Source organism: Homalodisca vitripennis, unplaced genomic scaffold, assembly GCF_021130785.1.
Source record: "Homalodisca vitripennis isolate AUS2020 unplaced genomic scaffold, UT_GWSS_2.1 ScUCBcl_1514;HRSCAF=5235, whole genome shotgun sequence".
NCBI classification, from domain to species: Eukaryota; Metazoa; Arthropoda; class Insecta; order Hemiptera; family Cicadellidae; genus Homalodisca; species Homalodisca vitripennis.
In genome coordinates, this window is record NW_025777639.1 from 63,510 (window position 1) to 84,097 (window position 20,588).

Below are 20,588 nucleotides of genomic sequence, written 5' to 3' on the forward strand. Positions count from 1 at the left end.
AAGTGTTCAGAGAGAGAAGTTATTAAACAGTTGTAAGCATTTACATTATGGAGTGCATTATAATCTTGCAATGTTGAAAAACACCAAGACATTAACATGTACAACACAAAGCATGCTAAGGACTTCACTTTGCCAATATACAGATTAGCTCTCTCTGAAACCAGCTTACATATGCTGGATCTAAATTCTTCAGTATTATTCCAAATGAACTATAAGGAATATGGATGCAGGAAGCAGAAGAAAATCCTGAAATCGAGATTTGAGGAAAGACCCTTCTACTCAGTGCCGGAATTCCTGACTGGGAGACAACTCACAAGATATACAAATGTGGAATGTATTGGTACATAGCAACTGAACCATGAAACAATTATGGACATAAACTTGACTATACTTGTTTTGCTTTATTTTATTTTTGTTAAATTTGACACTGTACTGATCGAGACAAACAATATACATCACACAATAGAAGGATTTACAACTAAAAGCAGGAGATTCAGCACTATCTACGCATTGCCCACAGGACAGATATCACCACACAATAATTCTGCTACACAATGTTCATACGGATACAAGGTTTACTCTCTTCCAAAGTAAAGGGTTGTATTATGAAGAGCCTGAATACAGGTTTCACTTCACAAATGGACTACGGCCAGCTGTTTTCTACAAAAAGCTATTTAAAAGCCTTCAACTGTGCTTAACCAAAAAAATAGCAACATTAGCAGGTTTTTATAAAATATTTATTAATAGTTTTATGCAAATAGGTTTTTGAAACATTGCTTAAAATACAACCACATTTAAAATAGAACTATACTATGACTTGCTTCATTTACCTATATAATGCTCACCAAGGCTTGTGCCATATAACTCACTTCAACCCTTTGCATTATGGCTGTCATAATATGAATGTCTAATAAATTACCATAAAAAAACTCTACCTAAAAAGTGAATGACTCATTTAAAACTACTGAAACACTTCAAATCACATTTGATTTTATATTTGGAACACATTTAGAAGGAATGAGAATCAAGCACTTTGTAGTTATTGTAAGATGACATGTCTTAATTTTCCTTTTTCATTGTTGTCACTTTTGATTGCTTCTTCGCGATGAACACTAATGAGCATATCCTCCTTAAGACAAAGAGAAGGATGATAATGGTGGCTACAACAGCCAAGACAGCTGCCAGGACATCCAGGAGAGCCAGCTTGTACCAGGACAGTTGTGTGGCAGCAGATCTCAGGTGATGAGCTCCTCCATGCCTCAGCACATACTCCACCCAGAACACTGCTGAGTCAGCCGGGGACATTGGTCTGTCCCGGAATATGCGAGATAGTCGCTGAGCATTCTCTTTGTACCTGGAACAAAGTGTAAGGATATATTAGTCAAACCACTACTACACACCAAAATTATTTCCATATCAACACCAGTAGGATCATGCTTTTATTAGCAAGTGAGCTATGTGATAACAAACATTTTGAAATTAGTGAAAGAATTAGTGAAAGAATCTCTACCATACTTTCCAAGAATTTGGATTCGATATGTTGACGATATATTTGCAGTGTTCAACAAAAATGAAAACCTTAATAACTTTATAAATCACCTAAATTCATTTTACTCCAGCATTAAATTTACTCATGAAATTGAATCCAACAACTCACTTCCATTTTTAGATATTTTAGTAATAAAAAACACAATTTCAAAGCGATTAGAATTCGATATATATCGTAAACCAACACACACTGATCGTTTTATAACAAATGACTCAAACCATCCACCAACACAAAAACGAGCAGTCTTCTATTCATTGATATATAGATTATTAAACACTCCTTTATCACAAGAAAAATTCAAAAAAGAACTTCAGTATATAAAAGATGTTGCCGTTTTTAATGGATATAAAACAGATTTAGTCGAACATATATTTAAAAAAGCAAAAAAGAAACATGACAAAAAGTCAAAGACAACAACACTTTTACCTATTAAAGACACAAACACAAATTGGATAAGCACTACATGGACAAATATATCTAAAGATGTACAAAAATCATTCAAAAAACATACAAATCAAAACATCACATATAAAACAACAAGTCAATTGAAGAATAAATTAAAAAATCCAAAAGATGAAGAAGAAATTATTAATAAATCAGGTATATACCAAATTAAATGTGATGACTGCAACAAAAAATACATTGGACAAACAAGAAGAAAAATTCATACACGATATAAAGAACATTGCTCCCACATTAAATTCAACAGAAAAGAAAAATCTGCCGTCGCACACCACTGCATCAATACCGGACATACTATATCACAGAAAAACTTAAAACTATTAAAACATATTAACACTCCAAAATATTTAAATGCATGGGAGTCATATTACATAAATCAAACAAACACAGAAGATCTATTAAATCAAGAAGATGGACCAATTCAAAATTCAATATTACTAAAACGAAAATTACAAAAATAACATTCAAAATTTATATAGTATAATACCAGTAATAATTTAATTCTATTTACACACTACGCCACCCAAGACAAATTATTATTAAATCACATATGTTAACTATTATCAATAATCAAATTTACTTTTTGTATTTATTTTGTGATGTGTCTGATGAAGGTATCTTGGATATCGAAAGGCCTCACAATAAAATGTATTAAATATTGGTTTTGTATTTTAATGTAATAATTTAACAGTGACCAATATAAGCTCCATCTACAACATAACATAATCTTATTAAAACAAAATAGACTTATTGGAGAAAAATTCCTCTACAGAGTAGAATGGGTTCTCCAAAAGCCATAAATAATATTAAGAAAAGTGTTTTGTCAAACTTTGGGATTAAATGTGACAGATGGTTATATACCTTCAGGGAAAGTACCTGATAACTCTTTAAAGTTTTACTTAATCTATTGAATTTTATTTTTGATAAATTCTTGCATCTTGTATTGTGTGAATGGGTATCACCAATGGGCTTTATTAAATTTGGATTTTGGAAAATATATTGAATTAAATCAAATAGATACAGGTTTATGACAGTTTGAATGTTTAGTAATCTAAATAGCGGTTTACAGTGTTCTAAGCTAGATGATTTGGATATAATTCTTATGGCCTTTTTTTGGAGGATCAGTATGTCATTGATCTTATAACTTATGAAGGAATTATGGTAATTTATGAAGCCCCTGTGAAATATTTATGGGATGTTTAAAAGACTACATGGTTATAATTAAATGACAACCATAAGAAGTAAGGATGTTATAAACTCAGTAAAAAGGTATGAGAAACAACTGTATTAGTTATCTTTGAAAAGTAAAGAATAAGCTTAGACCACATGTTCAATACCATAACTTAATGGTATTAAAATATAAGTATACAGTTATGAATATTACATACTGTGAAAGTTACCAGTCAAGATATTAAATACAATTTTGCAACTCAATTTTTTAAGACTCAGAATGAACATTTATTAAAAAAAATAATAAAAAATATAAACACATCTTAAAAAAAGCCTAAGTTTATATTTATTTCATCTCAATAAGTGTAAGGAACAGAGTTTTTCCCCAAACACATTCCACATAATGATGTATTCCTCTCCCCTCATATGAAATGAAATTTCAGCACACATTAAAACTTTTTTTATAAAAATCTCTTTACCTATGTAAACACCTATAAACAAACTCTTGAACAGTAAACTTATTTTAATGATATTTGAGAGTAAACATAAATTAAGGAGCGTGTTCAAAATTTTTACTCTGTTAACCCTTCATCTCACTGATTTTTTTACATTGCTAACCATTTCACCATTTCGCTTTCACCAGCATTTAGTTAATTTAGACTAATTAGATGCTTCTCCCAAAGAAGTCTTGACCTTGCTCACAAAATTTCTCTTCAACCAAGAGTCTTGAGTCTTATTTTACTAAGAAACATTTCTCAGAAAGCGTTAAGGAGAAACCAAGATAGACATTAATATCATTTTGTTTTAAATTTAATTGGTATTACTTTAACATCTTTAAACTCAGAAAGATAAAAACAAGTCAGAATTACATTCTAGATGTCTTTGGTATTTATATATATACAGGGTGTTCTGAAAAAAGGTGCCCATAAGTCAGGGCGTGATTTCCTCACATCAAAATAAGAAAAAAAGGTCTAATTAACATAGGTCCGAAAATGCTTAGTTACCAAGTTATACAGGGTGAAAGATTTCGTCTGAATTTCAGTTCCCCTGCTGCAACGAAGCCCTACGGGTATTTGTTGGCTGTTAATTAAGATGTACAATTTAGCGTTACTTTATGTAAAATGAACTGAAAAAATTGAATAAAAAACCGTTTCCAGACCTGTAGCTACAGTAATTTTTAAGATATGTGACGAAATACGCGAAATTGGTTCCCGGAAAAACCAGTTAAATTTAGGTTTGAAGCAGATTTACTATGTTAATGTACAATAAACACAAAATATTTTTTCACGGTACTTGTAGAAAAATTTAATTTCGAAGAGAAAGATGTAAAATAAGTCTATAATAGACAAACGCAAACTTTACAAAATAATCCTTAATTACATACAAAACGCATGAAAAATAGACAAAATCTGTTAAGCTCTCTACAAATGTAATATTGAAATTAAAACAGCTGTTTTATTAAAACAAAATTAATGAGTTACTATTATTTTTTATCAAGTAAATATTTTTAAACAATCATACATTATCATACATAAAAAAGTTATCTGAATTATCATTCAACAAAAAAGTTACACTTGTCCTAAAAAACTAACCACGTCACAGTAGATGTTCAAAATGTTTCCCCTCATTCAAAATACAAGCATCCAGCCGTCTTTCTCATAGACTGCCGAACTCTTTCGAAGATCTCAGGTGTCTCACGTATCCTTTGAATCCCGTTAACAAATCCTTATTCGCAACTCTTCTATGGTATCCACAGGCGAGTTCGTAGACAAGCGTCTTTAAATGTCCCCATAAGAAAAAGTCTAGAGGATTTGAGGTCAGGTGACCTTGCAGGCCATGCTACTGGGGCTCCTCGACCAATCCATCTGTTTGGATATGCTTCATTTAAAAATTCTCTTACTTGTAATGTGTAATGGTCTGGAGCTCCATCCTGCATGAACCACATGTTGTTGCGTGTGTACAGTGGCACATCTTCGAGTAACTCATTCAGATTAGTCGTCAAGAAATGTAAATAATTTTCACCATTGAGCGTATCAGGTAAAAAACTAATAAAAATTTTATCACCCAGAATAGCAGCCCATATCGTTTATAGAAAACTGATATTGGTGACGGTTCTCTGAAATAGCACGTGGATTTTCAATTGCCCACATGTGAGTATTGTGGGGTGTTAAGAATAGCCATTCTTGAAAATTTTGCTTCATCAGTAAAGATAATGTAATTTAAAAAATGTGGATTTCTGCACCTTTGGATAAGCCATTGGCATAGCTGAACACGAGGAAAGTAATCTCGAGGCAAAAGAGCCTGAACCCTTTGATAGTGATAAGAATGCAACTGCTGCTCGTGTAAAATCTTCCAGACAATTGAATTACTAACACTGAAATCCAAGGCTAGTTCTCTAGTACTTCTTCCAGGATGATTCTCTATTTCGTCCAACACGCCCTCTCTCCAATTCAGCTGTACACGTTGTACGTGGCCGTCCTGATCTACCAACTTTTCCAGATTTAAAGGTTCCCGTCTCGCTTAGCCTTCTATGAATGGAAGAAAACATTTTATGAGTCGGTAACTGTCTATGAGGAAAATGTTCCTGATAGAGTCGTCTAGCCTGACGACTGTTTGCAATGTGCAAGACCGTACATTAAATGCATGTCTGCCATTTCACCATTAGTGTACATAATATTCATATTACCTGCCATGATGAATAAGATATTATTAGCTATCAAAATTAACTTCAACGGCACTCGCACTAACTTGTATTAAAGTACAGATCAACACACGCACTTAATGAGCAATGGAAAAAATAGCTGCTTGTAATGTTTATTTAAATTATTATAAACAATGTTACATTGTTAAAACATATGTTTAAATAGAAATTATTTTGTTTCTCAAATCAAATATTTTAATAAAACAGCTGTTTTAATTTCAATATTACATTTGTAGACGAGCTTAAAACAGATTTTGTCTATTTTTCATGCGTTTTGTATGTAATTAAGGATTATTTTTTTAAAGTTTGCGTTTGTCTATTATAGACTTATTTTACATCTTTCTCTTCGAAATTAAATTTTCTACAAGTACCGTGAAAAAATATTTTGTGTTTATTGTACATTTAACATAGTAAATCTGCTTCAAACCTAAATTTAACTTGTTTTTTCGGGACCAAGTTTCGCGTATTTCGTCACATATCTTAAAAATTACTGTAGCTACAGGTCTGGAAACGGTTTTATTCAATTTTTCAGTTCATTTTACATAAAGTACGCTAAATTGTACATCTTAATTAACAGCCAACAAATTACCCGTAGGGCTTCGTTGCAGCAGGGGAACTGAAATTCAGACGAAATCTTTCACCCTGTATAACTTGGTAACTAAGCATTTTCGGACCTATGTTAATTAGACCTTTTTTTTCTTATTTTGATGTGAGGAATCACGCCCCTGACTTATGGGCACCTTTTTTCAGAACACCCTGTATATAAAATAAATTAATATTTTGAAATATTTGTTAGTTATTTAATTCGAACTATTAATTATTGTAATATTTGCTATCTTGATTAATTCACAAATGGCTGAGTGGTATTTTTGACATCCAATTCCTATATGACCATCATTGTTCCTTCCCAGCTTACTTTGGATTGTTCAAGACAGTATTAATAGCAGTGTAGATAGTTTCTTCTGACAAGGTGTTGAATGTAAGTTTAACTCCAATGCCACGGTGTTCTGCAAATTTGATGTTGTACGGCTGGTCCGCAAAGATTGGAATACCAACAGTTGGTACTCCTGCATGGATGGCTTCCTGTTGTCCAAATAGTCCCCCATGTGTTATGAATAGTACACAGTTAGGGTGAGCTGAAACAATTGTGACATTATAATAGTTCATTAAAAAAAGTATTAATGAAAGTTGCATGAACAGTATACAGCACGATCAACTCAAGTTGGCCACCATTAGGATCTCAGAAAGTATAAATTTTACAGTAAACTTTAAATTGGGTATGTTAACTTATTTTTCATTCTTATTAAAATTACGTAGTTAAAATTTAAAAATTCGGTCACCTTTTTTCCAAAATTGTGGTCAACTTTGAGATTTCTTATGGGAATCCTATTTTTCTAACAGATTGGGGTTTAACACGCAATTCTAAACTTTTTAATTCTGATATACTTAACTTAACCTGCTGTTATGGACATGTTCCATAACACGTTAGCACGAGCCATAAATGACTTGCACAGAGGGGTGCACTCATGTATTTATGAAGCTGAATAATTTCAAAATTAATCATAAATATTTACTTTTAATAGTAATTTTAATGATTTTTGAGTAAAATAAAGTATCTGTGTAATTGCAACAGGTTTCTAACATTTCATTGAAAAAATTGCACTTTGAGTTAAATTGTTTTATTTACAAATGGTAAAGCATGTAACAGTTATTAACAGTTAAAAAAATAGTTTCTGAAACTTCTAGCGCTCCTAGTGGCTAAACAGTTAACCTTTTAAACTCGCACCAATTTTAAAATGTGAGTACTCGCACAAGGAAGTTACTTTAGGTTAGAGGAAAAATACTTTAAACTGCTTTAACATTACTTTGTTCTCTGCATAAGTTGTTAATCAAACTATTGTATTAATGTAATACTTCTATAAGTAGAATTTGTATTCATAACATTGTGTAAAATGTGTCTCATTGACTCATTGAATATTTTTATATTAAGTTTTAATAAAAGGAGAGAATTTTGAAGTGCTAATAAAAACAAAATATTTAAAAAATAAAATTACAAATATATACACAAACATGCTTTTTAAATATTTTATCCAAAAAAGAGTAAAACTAAACATCTATACAAACATAAATAAACGTTATTTTACTTTTGACAAATACTAACTTGTACATATTGAATTAGACCTGATTTTAGGGAACAACGGATAACAATTTGAAATAGAGATAATAATAGAACTAACTATGACATTAAACACATAGTAAATAGAAGACATCTTGTTCTTCTTTTTTGCCATCAATGTTTCTGCTGTCTTCTCCTTCATCATAAAATAATAACTGCCTACTAAATGTTCCAGTCAGTCGTTAAATTGCAGCAATCTCATCTCTTTCAACACTGGCACACAACCTTGCTATATGATAATTGTCAATGTTCATTTTATCAAGTCTAATAAAACACTGAATGAACATTAAAAAAGAAAAGAAAATTACATGAACTTGCACATTTGTAATTTGCACGACATGGGCATTCGCACACAAAAACTCTGTGTTTCACGCCACGTAAAAATTCGCACACAGACCTACCTCCAAGGTGCCTACAGTTTCTGAAGGTGCTGCAAATAGTACTGCCAAGCTAACACAAAGCGGCGTAATGGAATGAAGGTGAAAAATTTTATTGTAGAAAAGAGGCTCAAGAAGTAACTAGAAGATTAGCTCAGCCGACCTTAGACTTCTTGGAAAAATTAAGGAATTAATTTAGACCTGGAGGTAACTTCCGTGATGTGAGTTCTGGAAGGTTAATGTATCAAAATAACACCAAGAATAACAATTCTTAGAATTGCATGTTAAACCCGAATCTGTCAGAAAAAATGAGGATTTTCATAGTTTCCAATGTGACTAATTTAAAGGTTGTTATAAAATTAATACTTTTTGAGATCCCAATGTTGGCCACCTTGATTTCATCACTCTGTATACTCTCAAGTCTACTAAAATGGCAATTTCCTACATTTTACTTTAGCATTACCATTTTTAGTTTGTTGATTGCCTGTGTATATTTGTTTCCTAGCTTTAATTCTAGAAACAGTTTTTTTTAATCAAAATAATATGTATTTCGGAGAACAAATAGAGCTTTCAGATATTTTTTCCTATTTTTAGTTCTTTCCTGACAATGGAATTATGGTTCCATGTAACCAAAATTTATCTGTTTTTGAAACTGTTATCTATATATATATATATATATATATCTGGATTTACAACCAAACTTACTTTTCCTAACATTTAAATGAAAGAAAAATACCAGGTTTTAAATATTTTATTCTTTAATCATGTAGCTCATGATGCCAAAGAGCAGAAAATATCATAACCTTAAAATATAAAAAGTGATCTATCAGGTTTCAAAACTAGATGACTCAATTAAATAGTGTAACAAAATACCATAAGTTACCATACATGGTAAAAAGGAAACAACACAAATTGGCTGATCTTTCACAGTATTATTTCTTATGATTTAGTATTTTTATAGTAAAATTAATTTATGAATAATATTTGCAAACTTAGCTTTTGAGACAAAAAGTGACATGCTAACTGCATCAGAGACAAATTATTCACAGGTATTGAAATAAGTTCACAAAATATAATGACGTTGGTTACTCTAATACCAATAAATAACTACTTATTTATTCTATATATTTATATACAAAAGTTGTACTAACTTTGGTCTATACAGGTCACATCTTACCTAAGACTCCTGGTTGAGGAACCCATTTTATAAGCTTCACATTGTCAGATAGGCCAGGTATGGTGTCAAGATTAATCCTCCACAGAACTTTCTGTTTCAGTTTATTGAACACATTCACAAACATTTGCAACTGGTCACTTGGCATACGATGAATAGGCACTAAGGTTCCCAAACTGAAGTAAATCGCCCCATCTTTAGCCGCTCCATCCATAAATTTTTGGATGTCCTGAAAAAAGAGACAGCTTTAGAGGTATAAATTTTATTCTACGATTAAAAAGGAAGCAGAAAGACAATCACCTGAGGAAGAGGTGCTCTGTCAGCTTCGATCACGATTCCTCCGACAGGTACGATATTAGGAGTGTAAGGTTTAGAATACTCCACGGTGGGATGTGTGTTGATGAGGTACAGCGAGACATTGCTAACCATGTCAGCTACAGGGGGAGCATCCATCTTGTAGTTCTCTTTCAGTACATTGTCTTGTAATGGTAGATGGTGATTGTAGTATATAAAGAGGGTCGTCAAAATGGAGATGAAATTTAAGAATCTGTCAACAAAAGACATTTGATCTGTTGCAACAACTGAGCTGATATCAGGAATTGCAGCAATAGACAAGGCGTTTCCTGCATCTCTGTTAATGCCGCTCCAGGAAGAGAATGTATGCAGTGTTACAGTCGGCGCTCTGAATCTGTGCCCAAAAACCAGCATGGATTCTTGTCCAAGTGCAGATTCTGTGATAACGAGATCAAATTTCTCATCAGAACCAATTAGTCTTTTTAAGTTTTCATGTTGAAAAGCCTCCTCACATACTTTTCTTGAAACATTCCAAACATTTATAAATCCTAAACCAAGAACTGGCACGTCTTTGGATATCTCCAAGAATTCTTCAAAACTCCATTCCTCTGTAACAAGAACAATCACTTGTAATGATATCCACTTTCAATATCTTCTAAAGATTTGTTGTTGAGAGCATTTAATTTGTAGTTTTAAGTACGACTAATATGGGTAACTTAAATCAATCCTCTGTTTAATCTTATAAATAAAAATGAATGTCGAAATGTGTTGGTAAGCGCTAAACTCGATAACGGGTGGACGGATTCGGTTAATTCTTTTTGTAAAATGTTCATTGAAATCCGAGGAAGGTTTTTATGAAGAAAAAGTTAAGAAAATATATCTGGAATATTTTGGAATTCAGGAAAAATTGTAGTTTGTACGTTTCATAATTAAAATTAAACTGGCACTAAACAGCTGTTGACAGCTATAGTTCGATAAACTTTCTGAAACATCTGCTTACATTTAAATGTTACCAATAATAAATAAACAGTGCGTGATCGTGTAATGCAGATAGTAAATAAAACATTAATATATCTGTGACCTAATCTATTGAGTTTGCTTTTGTCAACTGATACACGAAACAAATTCGTATATCGTGTTTTGTGCAGAGTGTTTACTTAGTTAGTGTTTGTTTAGTTCGTGATTAGTGAAAAAATAATTTATATTTGATATGCCTCCTATAAGACGAAGCAATTTAGGTAGAAGAACCAGAAATGCTACAAACCAAGCTAATTACCGATCTAATCGTACTGCACAAGAACGTGACGACGGAAATGAACGTGAAAGAATTCGGATATTACAAACGCGTGAATCGCGATCGCGAGCGCGACATTCAACTAATAATCGCGCAAGTTTGAATCGAGCTGCTTTCAGTTACGATGTGTCAATTGACTACAGTAACTACCAATGTGTTGTTATTGGTTCTATGAACTCGGTTTGCTCACACTGTAAGGCATTAAAATACAAAAACGAAGCCAATGGATTGTGTTGCGCAAATGGTAAAGTAAAATTGATACCATTGGATCCACCACCAGAACCATTGTACTCATTGGTTTCAGGAATAGGAACAGATTCTATACACTTTTTGACACATATCCAACAATATAACAATTGCTTTCAAATGACTTCATTTGGGACAACAAATGTAGTTCGGGAAAATTTTATGCCAACTTTCAAGGTATGTATTATAGCAGTTACTCATAATTATTTTAGCGAACAAAATTTTCTGTCACCAAAGTTAAGATGTGTCACTAATCTTTAATTTCTTAATCACTTATATATCACTTAGTCATCATATTATATGGTGATTCAGTTTCAGTGACACTTTTATTATATTTTATATTTGATAGATATTAGTTAAAACTAAATATATACTTTTTAAGATAAAATATTATTTAAGTTTGATCACTGACAATCCATTAATTTATACCACACCATAATATTTTTTTTTATTTACAGATACAAGGGCAAATATATCACAGAGCAGGTTCACTGTTACCAGTGTCAGATAGCGACAACAAATTCCTGCAAATTTATTTTATGGGCAATTCACCACAAGAAATTGATCTGCGTTGTGCACATAACAATTTAGTAAAGAGGTCTATTGTAGAAACAATTACAAACTTTATTTCATCAACACAATCAATTGATTATATTGTTTAAAACTGCCCTGGATCTGATGCCATCCGATAATCACAAAATTGTAATCAGAGCTGATAAAACACCTGCAGGTCAACATACAAGACGTTTTAATGCACCAACTATTGATGAAGTTGCTATCGTTGTAGTTGGAGAAAACTTGGAATCCCGTGATATTGTTTTACATCGTCGGAATGATCAATTACAACGTATAAAGGAAACACACCGCTCATATGATGCACTGCAATATCCCATTATATTTTGGCAAGGTGAAGATGGCTACGATTTCTCAATAAAAATGATAAATCCCATTACAGGTAACTAAAATATTAGTTTAGCTATGGCGATAATATCTCAGTCATTATATTATGTATATTTTAATTTTATATTTGAATGTTATTAAAACAAAATATATTTACAGGTTCTGAAACCAACAAAAAAGTCAGTTCAATGAACTATTATTCATACCGCCTAATGATTCGGGAAAATGAAGAAAATCACATATTGAAATGTCGGCGATTATATCACAAATATGTTGTTGACATGTATGTTAAAATTGAAACGGAGAGATTAACATTCATCAGGTTGAATCAAACCAAACTCCGATCTGAAGAGTATATTCACCTTCGAGATGCGATTAATACTGATGGAAATGCACAGAATGTCGGTCGGATGACTATTCTTCCAGCAACATACATCGGAAGCCCTCGGCATATGCACGAATATGCTCAAGATGCCATGTCGTATGTTCGTCATTATGGTACAGCAGATTTGTTCATCACATTTACATGCAATCCGCAATGGATAGAAATCAAGCAGGAGTTATTCCCTGGGCAATCACCCATTGATCGTCATGATATTACAGCCAGAGTCTTTAGACAAAAATTGAAATCTTTAATGGATTTCATCGTAAAACATAATGTGTTTGGTGAGACACGCTGCTGGATGTATTCTGTGGAGTGGCAGAAACGAGGATTGCCACATGCACACATTTTGATTTGGTTGGTTGAAAAGATAAGGCCAAATGAAGTTGATGCAGTGATATCAGCTGAAATCCCTAATGTACAAGTAGATCCTGGATTGCATGAGGTAGTTATCAAAAACATGATACATGGTCCCTGTGGAACTCTTAATCAAAATTCACCGTGTATGATGGATGGTAAATGTTCAAAACGATATCCACGGACATTAATATCGGAAACAATTACTGGTAATGACGGTTATCCATTGTATCGTCGCAGATCGACAGCAGACAATGGAAAATCAACAATTGTCAAATTAAATCAACAAGATATTGAAATAGATAATCGTTGGATTGTTCCATATTCACCCATTTTATCAAAGACATTCAAAGCACACATCAACGTTGAATCTTGCCATTCAGTGAAATCTATTAAATACATTTGCAAATATGTAACCAAAGGGAGTGATATGGCTGTGATTGGAATTGGTGCAGAGAATTCCAATGATGAAGTTACCCAATACCAAATGGGCCGCTATGTCAGTAGTAATGAAGCAGTTTGGCGAATATTTTCTTTTCCTATTCATGAGAGACACCCTTCTGTTGTTCACTTAGCTGTGCATTTAGAAAATGGACAAAGAGTGTATTTTACAGCACAGAACGCAGTACAAAGAGCTGCTCAGCCACCATCTACTACATTAACCAGTTTTTTTTAAACATGCCAAAACGATGATTTCGCACAAACATTGCTATATTCTGAAATGCCAAAATATTATACCTGGAATCAATCCTCAAGGAGATTTATACGACGGAAACAAGGAAAACCAGTTCCAGGATATACAGATGTATATTCCACCGATGCGATTGGCCGGATTTATTCAGTACATCCAAGCAATGATGAATGTTTTTATTTACGACTGCTATTAGTCAATGTACGTGGCCCAACATCATTCCAACAGTTACGAACTGTTGATGGTGAATTGTGTGGATCCTACAGAGAAGCCTGTCAACGTTTGCAATTGCTTGAAAATGACGCTCATTGGGATCAAACTCTCAATGATGCTGTAATATCATCACACGCTCATCAAATATGAACATTGTTTTCTATAATCATATCTACATGCTTCCCATCAAACCCAATTGATTTGTGGATCAAGTACAAAGATTATATGTGTGATGATATTTTGTATCAAATACGGAATAGAATGGGAAATCCAAATATACAAATCAGTGAAGAAATTTACAATGAAGCATTGATTTCAATTGGGGACATGTGCTTGATAATGTCAAACAAACTATTAATTCAATTAGGCCTGACCGCGCCCAATCATCCAATGCATGACGCTTTTAACCAAGAGTTGCATCGAGAAAAACTGTATGATTTCAACGCTTTGAAAGAATTAATTCAAACAAATCTTCCACTGTTAAATGAACAACAGAAGTGTGTATTTGAAACTCTTATGAAAGTAACAAATGATGAAACTGGAGGGATTTACTTCTTAGATGCACCTGGTGGTACAGGAAAAACTTTTTTGATTTCATTAATATTAGCAACAATTCGCTCACAAAATAAAATTGCACTTGCACTCGCTTCGTCGGGAATCGCAGCAACTTTGCTTGAAGGTGGTCGAACAGCCCATTCAGCACTAAAATTGCCATTAAATATGCAAAGCAATGAAACTCCAACCTGCAATGTTTCGAAGAACTCTGCAATGGCAAAGGTTTTGCAGCAATGTAAATTGATTGTTTGGGATGAATGCACGATGGCACATAAAAAATCTTTGGAGGCTTTAGACAGAACCTTAAAAGATCTACGGAGCAATAATAACCGATTTGGTGGTGCAATGATTTTATTAGCAGGAGATTTTCGTCAAACATTGCCAGTGATTCCACGATCAACGCCAGCTGATGAACTCAATGCATGTCTAAAGTCCTCCAATTTGTGGAAACATGTCAAAGTACTTCATTTAAGCAAGAATATGCATGTCGAGTTGCAAAATGACCAATCTGGAAACATATTCTCTAAACAACTCATTGGCATTGGTAATGGCAAATTTCCTATAGACATGTTGACTGGCTGCATTAACTTTCCTCAAAGTTTTTGTCAGTTAACTCGATCAAAAGATGAACTTATTCAGAAGGTGTTTCCAGATGTTTCTCAAAATTACAGAAACCATGATTGGTTAAGCGAACGAGCTATACTGGCTGCAAAAAACATAGATGTAAATGAATTAAATTTCAAAATTCAAGAACAAATTACAGGTGAATTGAGGATATATAAATCAGTTGATTCGGCTACTAATCAAGATGATGTAGTCAACTATCCACCGGAATTTTTAAACTCGCTGGATTTGCCAGGATTGCCACCTCACAATCTTCAATTAAAGGTTGGATCGGTGGTTATAATGTTGCGAAATATCAAACAACCGCGTCTTTGCAACGGTACACGGTTAGCGATAAAAAATTTACTAAACAATGTGATAGAAGCAACTATACTCAAAGGAAAGTATAAAGGAGAGGATGTTCTCATACCGCGCATCCCAATGATTCCGACTGATGTGCCATTTGAGTTTAAACGACTACAGTTTCCAATGCGGCTTGCTTTTGCTATGACTATAAACAAGTCCCAGGGGCAATCATTAAGTGTTTGTGGTATTAATCTAGAAAACCCATGTTTCTCACATGGTCAATTGTATGTTGCCTGTTCCCGTGTTGGAAAACCATCAAATTTGTTTATCTATGCGCCAGGTAATCAAACAAAAAACATCGTATACCACAAAGCACTACAATGATAATAATAATAATTATGATTCACATGATTAACAATAAAGCGATTACTTACTTTTAAATCCTTATATATGTTTTATTTAATTATTTTTTATTCACAACGCCCTATCACCAGGGTGACGGTTCTGTTCAGGAGAATTTTTTTAAATACGTAGGCAAAAAAAATGCCACATTACAAATCTTTTTGACAGGACGAAGTCTGTCGGGTCAGCTAGTATTCTATACAAGTAGAGAATGAGACTGAAATGTTAATAAAAACTGATACTTTTTAGAATAAGGGAGAGGCTCTTGCAGTTCTTCTAAGATGTGACAAAGCTTCCCTTACAGCTTGAACACTGTATATTAAAGTCGACTACTTGCACTTAACAGCAAGGGTAACTGATTTAATATTCCTTCACTGGAAAATCTCAGGGTTCACCCTAGTGAACTAAGTTAATAGTAATACTTTGCACTTTTTTTGGAAAAGTTTTGATATGTATTATAAAGGTCTATTTATTCTATTCAATTCAAACTCATTTATTCGCAAATTATATACAACATGTAAGTACAATGAATAGCATCAACGTCAATATCGACTTTACAATACAACCGTGTTATATATGCTTATATAGATTATAGACAATTAGTTTTTTTTTATTTTTAAATATAGTGATATAGTTCAAATAAAATAAAATAATTCATTAACATTCATCACACTTTCGTACTTGAAATAGGCATTGTCATATTTTTAAATTATAAAATATAAAAGCTCAAATATACAACACATTGTCATAAATTAAAGTGATAAAATTGAAAGTACAATTATGTAATAATCATATAAGAGCTTTGCATGAGATAAGTTAATATAGAATCAATTCATAACAGTAAATCTATTTCACTGTTGAGAAATTGAGCAATTGTATAAAATGGATTGCTTAACATCCAATTCAACAGCTTACTTTTAAACAAAGAAAGAGATACTGTCTGGGCAGATTATTTATCTTGTTAACAAAGTTTATACAGTTTACCTTATGAGATAAACAAATTTTAGCTATATATGCTGAGGAATATTGAGCTTATTCTTTATATAATATTCATGTACTTCTTGTCTGATGATGAATAACTGTAGGTTAGACATTAATACATAAAAAATATAAAGATTGTTAACTGTTGATATCTTTAAGTGAACAAATAATGGTTGGCAATGATTCAAAGGATCTGTTTTACAAATAGTCCTTATGACACTATTTTGAACCAACAAAATATATGTAACAAACGTTGCATAACCTCAGACAATCTGTCCTTAATAAATATAAAATTGAAAAAAAACCAAAATATGCTGTTCTTAAATATTCTTCAGTAGCAATTTCTCTAAACTTGAGGTAACTAATCCTAGAAATCTTAAAGCACGGGTTCTATGATAAGACCAATATAGCTTGCAATCAAATTCCAAACAACTTTACTGATTCAAAGTTCAAATCCAAATGTGTCTCTTCATGGTTGAAACCTAAAGAACAAATAACACCACTAAGTTAAACTACTTCTATTGAATAAATTTATATTTAAATCATAAATCTGTCACTCACTGATAAAACCGTCAAGGAATGTATGGACCTCGACGTGGGTGTAGTTAGCAAGAGGTTTACTAGGAGGGAAGGGGCTGTACTCGACAATATGATGTCCTCTCTCGGACAAGGCCTTCAAGATGGCTGACAAGAAGAAGAAGTGACTCCTGACAGGAAATGGTAGCACAGCCAGTATCCTTGCCCCAAGACCACAGCCCAGTGCTTGGAGAAGCACAACTGACAGCAGAAGTGAAACTTTCATGACCTAATGAAAACACTAACATTAATTATCTTTAAAAAAGATGTAGTTCCGTATTATATCAGTCCCTTTTGATAATATTTTTATTGTACTGTAAGTTAGTTAATTGCAAGATCAATTTTCAATAGTTACTTCTTTTAATTTTATGTTGATTTAATCAAGGAGTCCACCAGACGATGCTGGATGATGAAGAAAAGCTTATTCTTTTGGAAATTTTTCAAATATTGTGGATCGTGCTTGACGGCTCAACTAATACAGTGCAAACAACTTGTGAGATTTGAATATTCATAATTATTTTTGATCTGAAATCTTGTAATTCAATACACAATCATTAATATATTTATAAATAACAGTGATATCACTTCTTTTAAATAACATTTAATTTTTTCAACATGACAAAAGCAAACTGTAAATATTTCCAGGAGGCTTCACATCTGGCTGGATTATACCTGCCAATGAAACTTGCACTGTGTGCAGCAAGACCTAATGTTTCCGATGTAAATTATATCTGTAAAATCCTGTCCTGTAATGGATATCCAGAATCGGCAAATCTCTGCAAATGTTGAGGTAAAACGTTGATCTCTAGGTTTGGTGTGCTGAAGAGGATGATATTTTAGTTGGTGGTGCTCCCTTAGTGTTGAAGGATATTGCAAGCTAAATATGAGAGAAGGCCCCCTACCTGCTTTGACCGAGGGTTGGAACATTGCTATCCTCCCCTTCTGCCAAGGTGACATGGTAGAGCTACTGCCCACTATTTCTTATCATGGTGGATGTAAAATGGTATCTTGGCAAACCCCCCCCCCCTCTCAACTACCTGGATTTACTGTCACTCCAGAAGCAGCAGAGGTTCTTATAAAACTCATTGAAGTACTGTGTTAAGTTTGGTATGAACCAGTTAAAAATTAAATGTTTAATATCTTATAATAACTATTCACTGATAAAATTTCAAGTGGCCACCATCTTTAAAATTTACAAATTTTCACCCAAACCATCTATTAATAACAAATGTTAAACAAATAATCTGTAACTTGTATTATTTTTAAACTATAGAGTAAGATTATCTTCATATTCCTATATAAGTACCTATTTTGTTTCTGTATGATAAAAATTTAATTTTGTACTAAAATACATAATATTAATCAGATTATTACTTAAACCCTTAAAACTATTCAAGCATACTTTTGCCAAATGAATAAAGAGTTCAAATAATTTTATCTTACTCTAAATGTGAAAGAGAAAAGTCAAAGTTATGAATTAGATTTATATTGGGCCTTTTATTGTTTGAATTACTTTAAATACAAAATTAAATAAATGTTTTATTGAAGAGGAAGTCAAAGTAGGTGGACTTACTTATACATGATTGAGATAAGGAGCATTGGCACAAGCTTCACCAGACAACTAAATGCACATTTATAGATTGGTGAAATCTCACAAGTGTACCAAGAGGGGAAGGAAGGAATTAGGTAGGGAGAAGCTAAAGTAAATTTAGAAGTAGGCAGCCAGGTAACTTGTTCAAACCTATCAACCCAGCTGATCAAGCCTTAATTATCTATTAGCTGTGAGATACATGGCTGTCTCTCTGCATTTTGTACACCAATCTAATTTAGGTTATAATACACAAAAACTAAACTGCCGCTTGACATCATCATTCCTAAAAAAAGCCTAATCCATGTGTACTACAATAATTACACTATAAAATCTGTACACTCGTGTGTACAAAAATATTAAAAATTGATATTTTTAATGTAATCTGGTTTGTATCAGTATAGTATTTTGATTTGACAATTCATTTTAGTAAAGTGCAATGAGTTAGGTTATGGTTGAAAAACCTTACCTGTACTGAAAACAGCTACCGAACACAGAACACACTCTCACAAAGTAGTTAAAAATCTCCAATATAATTCCCAAGGTGTCAACACATTGAAGACTGATCTATTCTCTCTTCCCCACTCCCCTCCACTCTCTTTTCTGTCAAGTATCCTTCTTATCAAATAACACACATTAAACATTTTGGGAACAAAACAGATAAAGCTGAATTAAAACTCAAATAAAATCATACTTTTTTAACAATTTGTACATAAATAGACATACAAACAATGACAACTAATCAATGAAATTTTAGAGATCATCAAAAGAATACAAAACCTTTTCAATAAGGTATGGTTTTAATTCTTTCTTAAATGTAAAATCATTATTTACATATGTCAAATATGTTGTGGCAATCTATTACAAAACTGTATACCTGCAATCAGTGGTTTTTTTTTCTTGTAAATTGTAAATTGATATTTGGAGCTACCAATTGGTTACGATTTCTTGTTAAGTAATTATGATAGGAGCCAAGTTTTAATAATCTATCATTGGTTTCCCTTACTACCACAATGGTTTCCATAATATATATGCCATAATTATTGTCATAACACCTAAACTAGAATAGAGATCTGTTATGCTGCCTTGTTGTTTTGGACATGAAATGATTAGAATAGCTCTCTTATGCAATAAGAGAATATTTTGCAGATTCTATTACTAGTCAAACTGTACAAACCTTCACCAAATGAATACAAGAAAAGTATACCATATTTAGTGTGTCTGTAGTAAAATATTTGGATATACAAAATATGAGTGTCCCATGTCAAACTTTCAAAAAACTTTAGTCTGGTTTACTAGTTTAGTTTCTATATCGTCAATTTCAATGGATGGTTTTGGTTTTGATTTGTTTAGTTGATTCTGAAATGAAATAAAATAAGTTTTATCAGGATTAAGTAAAAGACTGTTATCGCTGCAGTAGTTCTTTGTTGATGTTATAATACTAACATCAACAAAGGATATTAGTATTTAATTTTACTTGGATATTCTTTTAATTTCGTTTAATGATTTATTTCAAATAATTAGGTTAGAACCCGCATATAAAACACCTTTTGCTTTTTATACCTGTGAAAATTGTTAGCAATCTTTTAAT

The 20,588-nt window shown here is 32.5% G+C and overlaps 1 protein-coding gene across 1 annotated transcript; it reads right to left on the reverse strand.

The window, feature by feature from the left end:
* Positions 1–973: 973 nt before the first annotated feature.
* Positions 974–19,383, reverse strand: LOC124371499 (UDP-glycosyltransferase UGT5-like). Its single transcript, XM_046829850.1, has 6 exons — positions 18,983–19,383; positions 17,395–17,638; positions 9,910–10,511; positions 9,613–9,838; positions 6,799–7,018; positions 974–1,354 (listed from the first exon to the last, which is right to left on the reverse strand). The coding sequence occupies exons 2-6, from the start codon at positions 17,633–17,635 to the stop codon at positions 1,060–1,062; spliced, it is 1,584 nt and encodes a 527-aa protein (XP_046685806.1). The 5' UTR covers positions 17,636–17,638; positions 18,983–19,383; the 3' UTR covers positions 974–1,059.
* Positions 19,384–20,588: the final 1,205 nt, after the last annotated feature.

What these genes read in the sequence shown, in the direction of transcription:
- LOC124371499 (XM_046829850.1), bottom strand. Translation starts at nt 17,635, where the DNA reads ATGAAAGTTTCACTTCTGCTGTCAGTTGTGCTTCTCCAAGCACTGGGC. An exon ending in ATTCCTTGACGGTTTTATCA is followed by an intron (nt 10,512 to 17,394) that starts GTGAGTGACAGA and finishes TTCTTGTTACAG; the next exon opens with AGGAATGGAGTTTTGAAGAA. An exon ending in TCCTCAACCAGGAGTCTTAG is followed by an intron (nt 7,019 to 9,612) that starts GTAAGATGTGAC and finishes CAATTGTTTCAG; the next exon opens with CTCACCCTAACTGTGTACTA.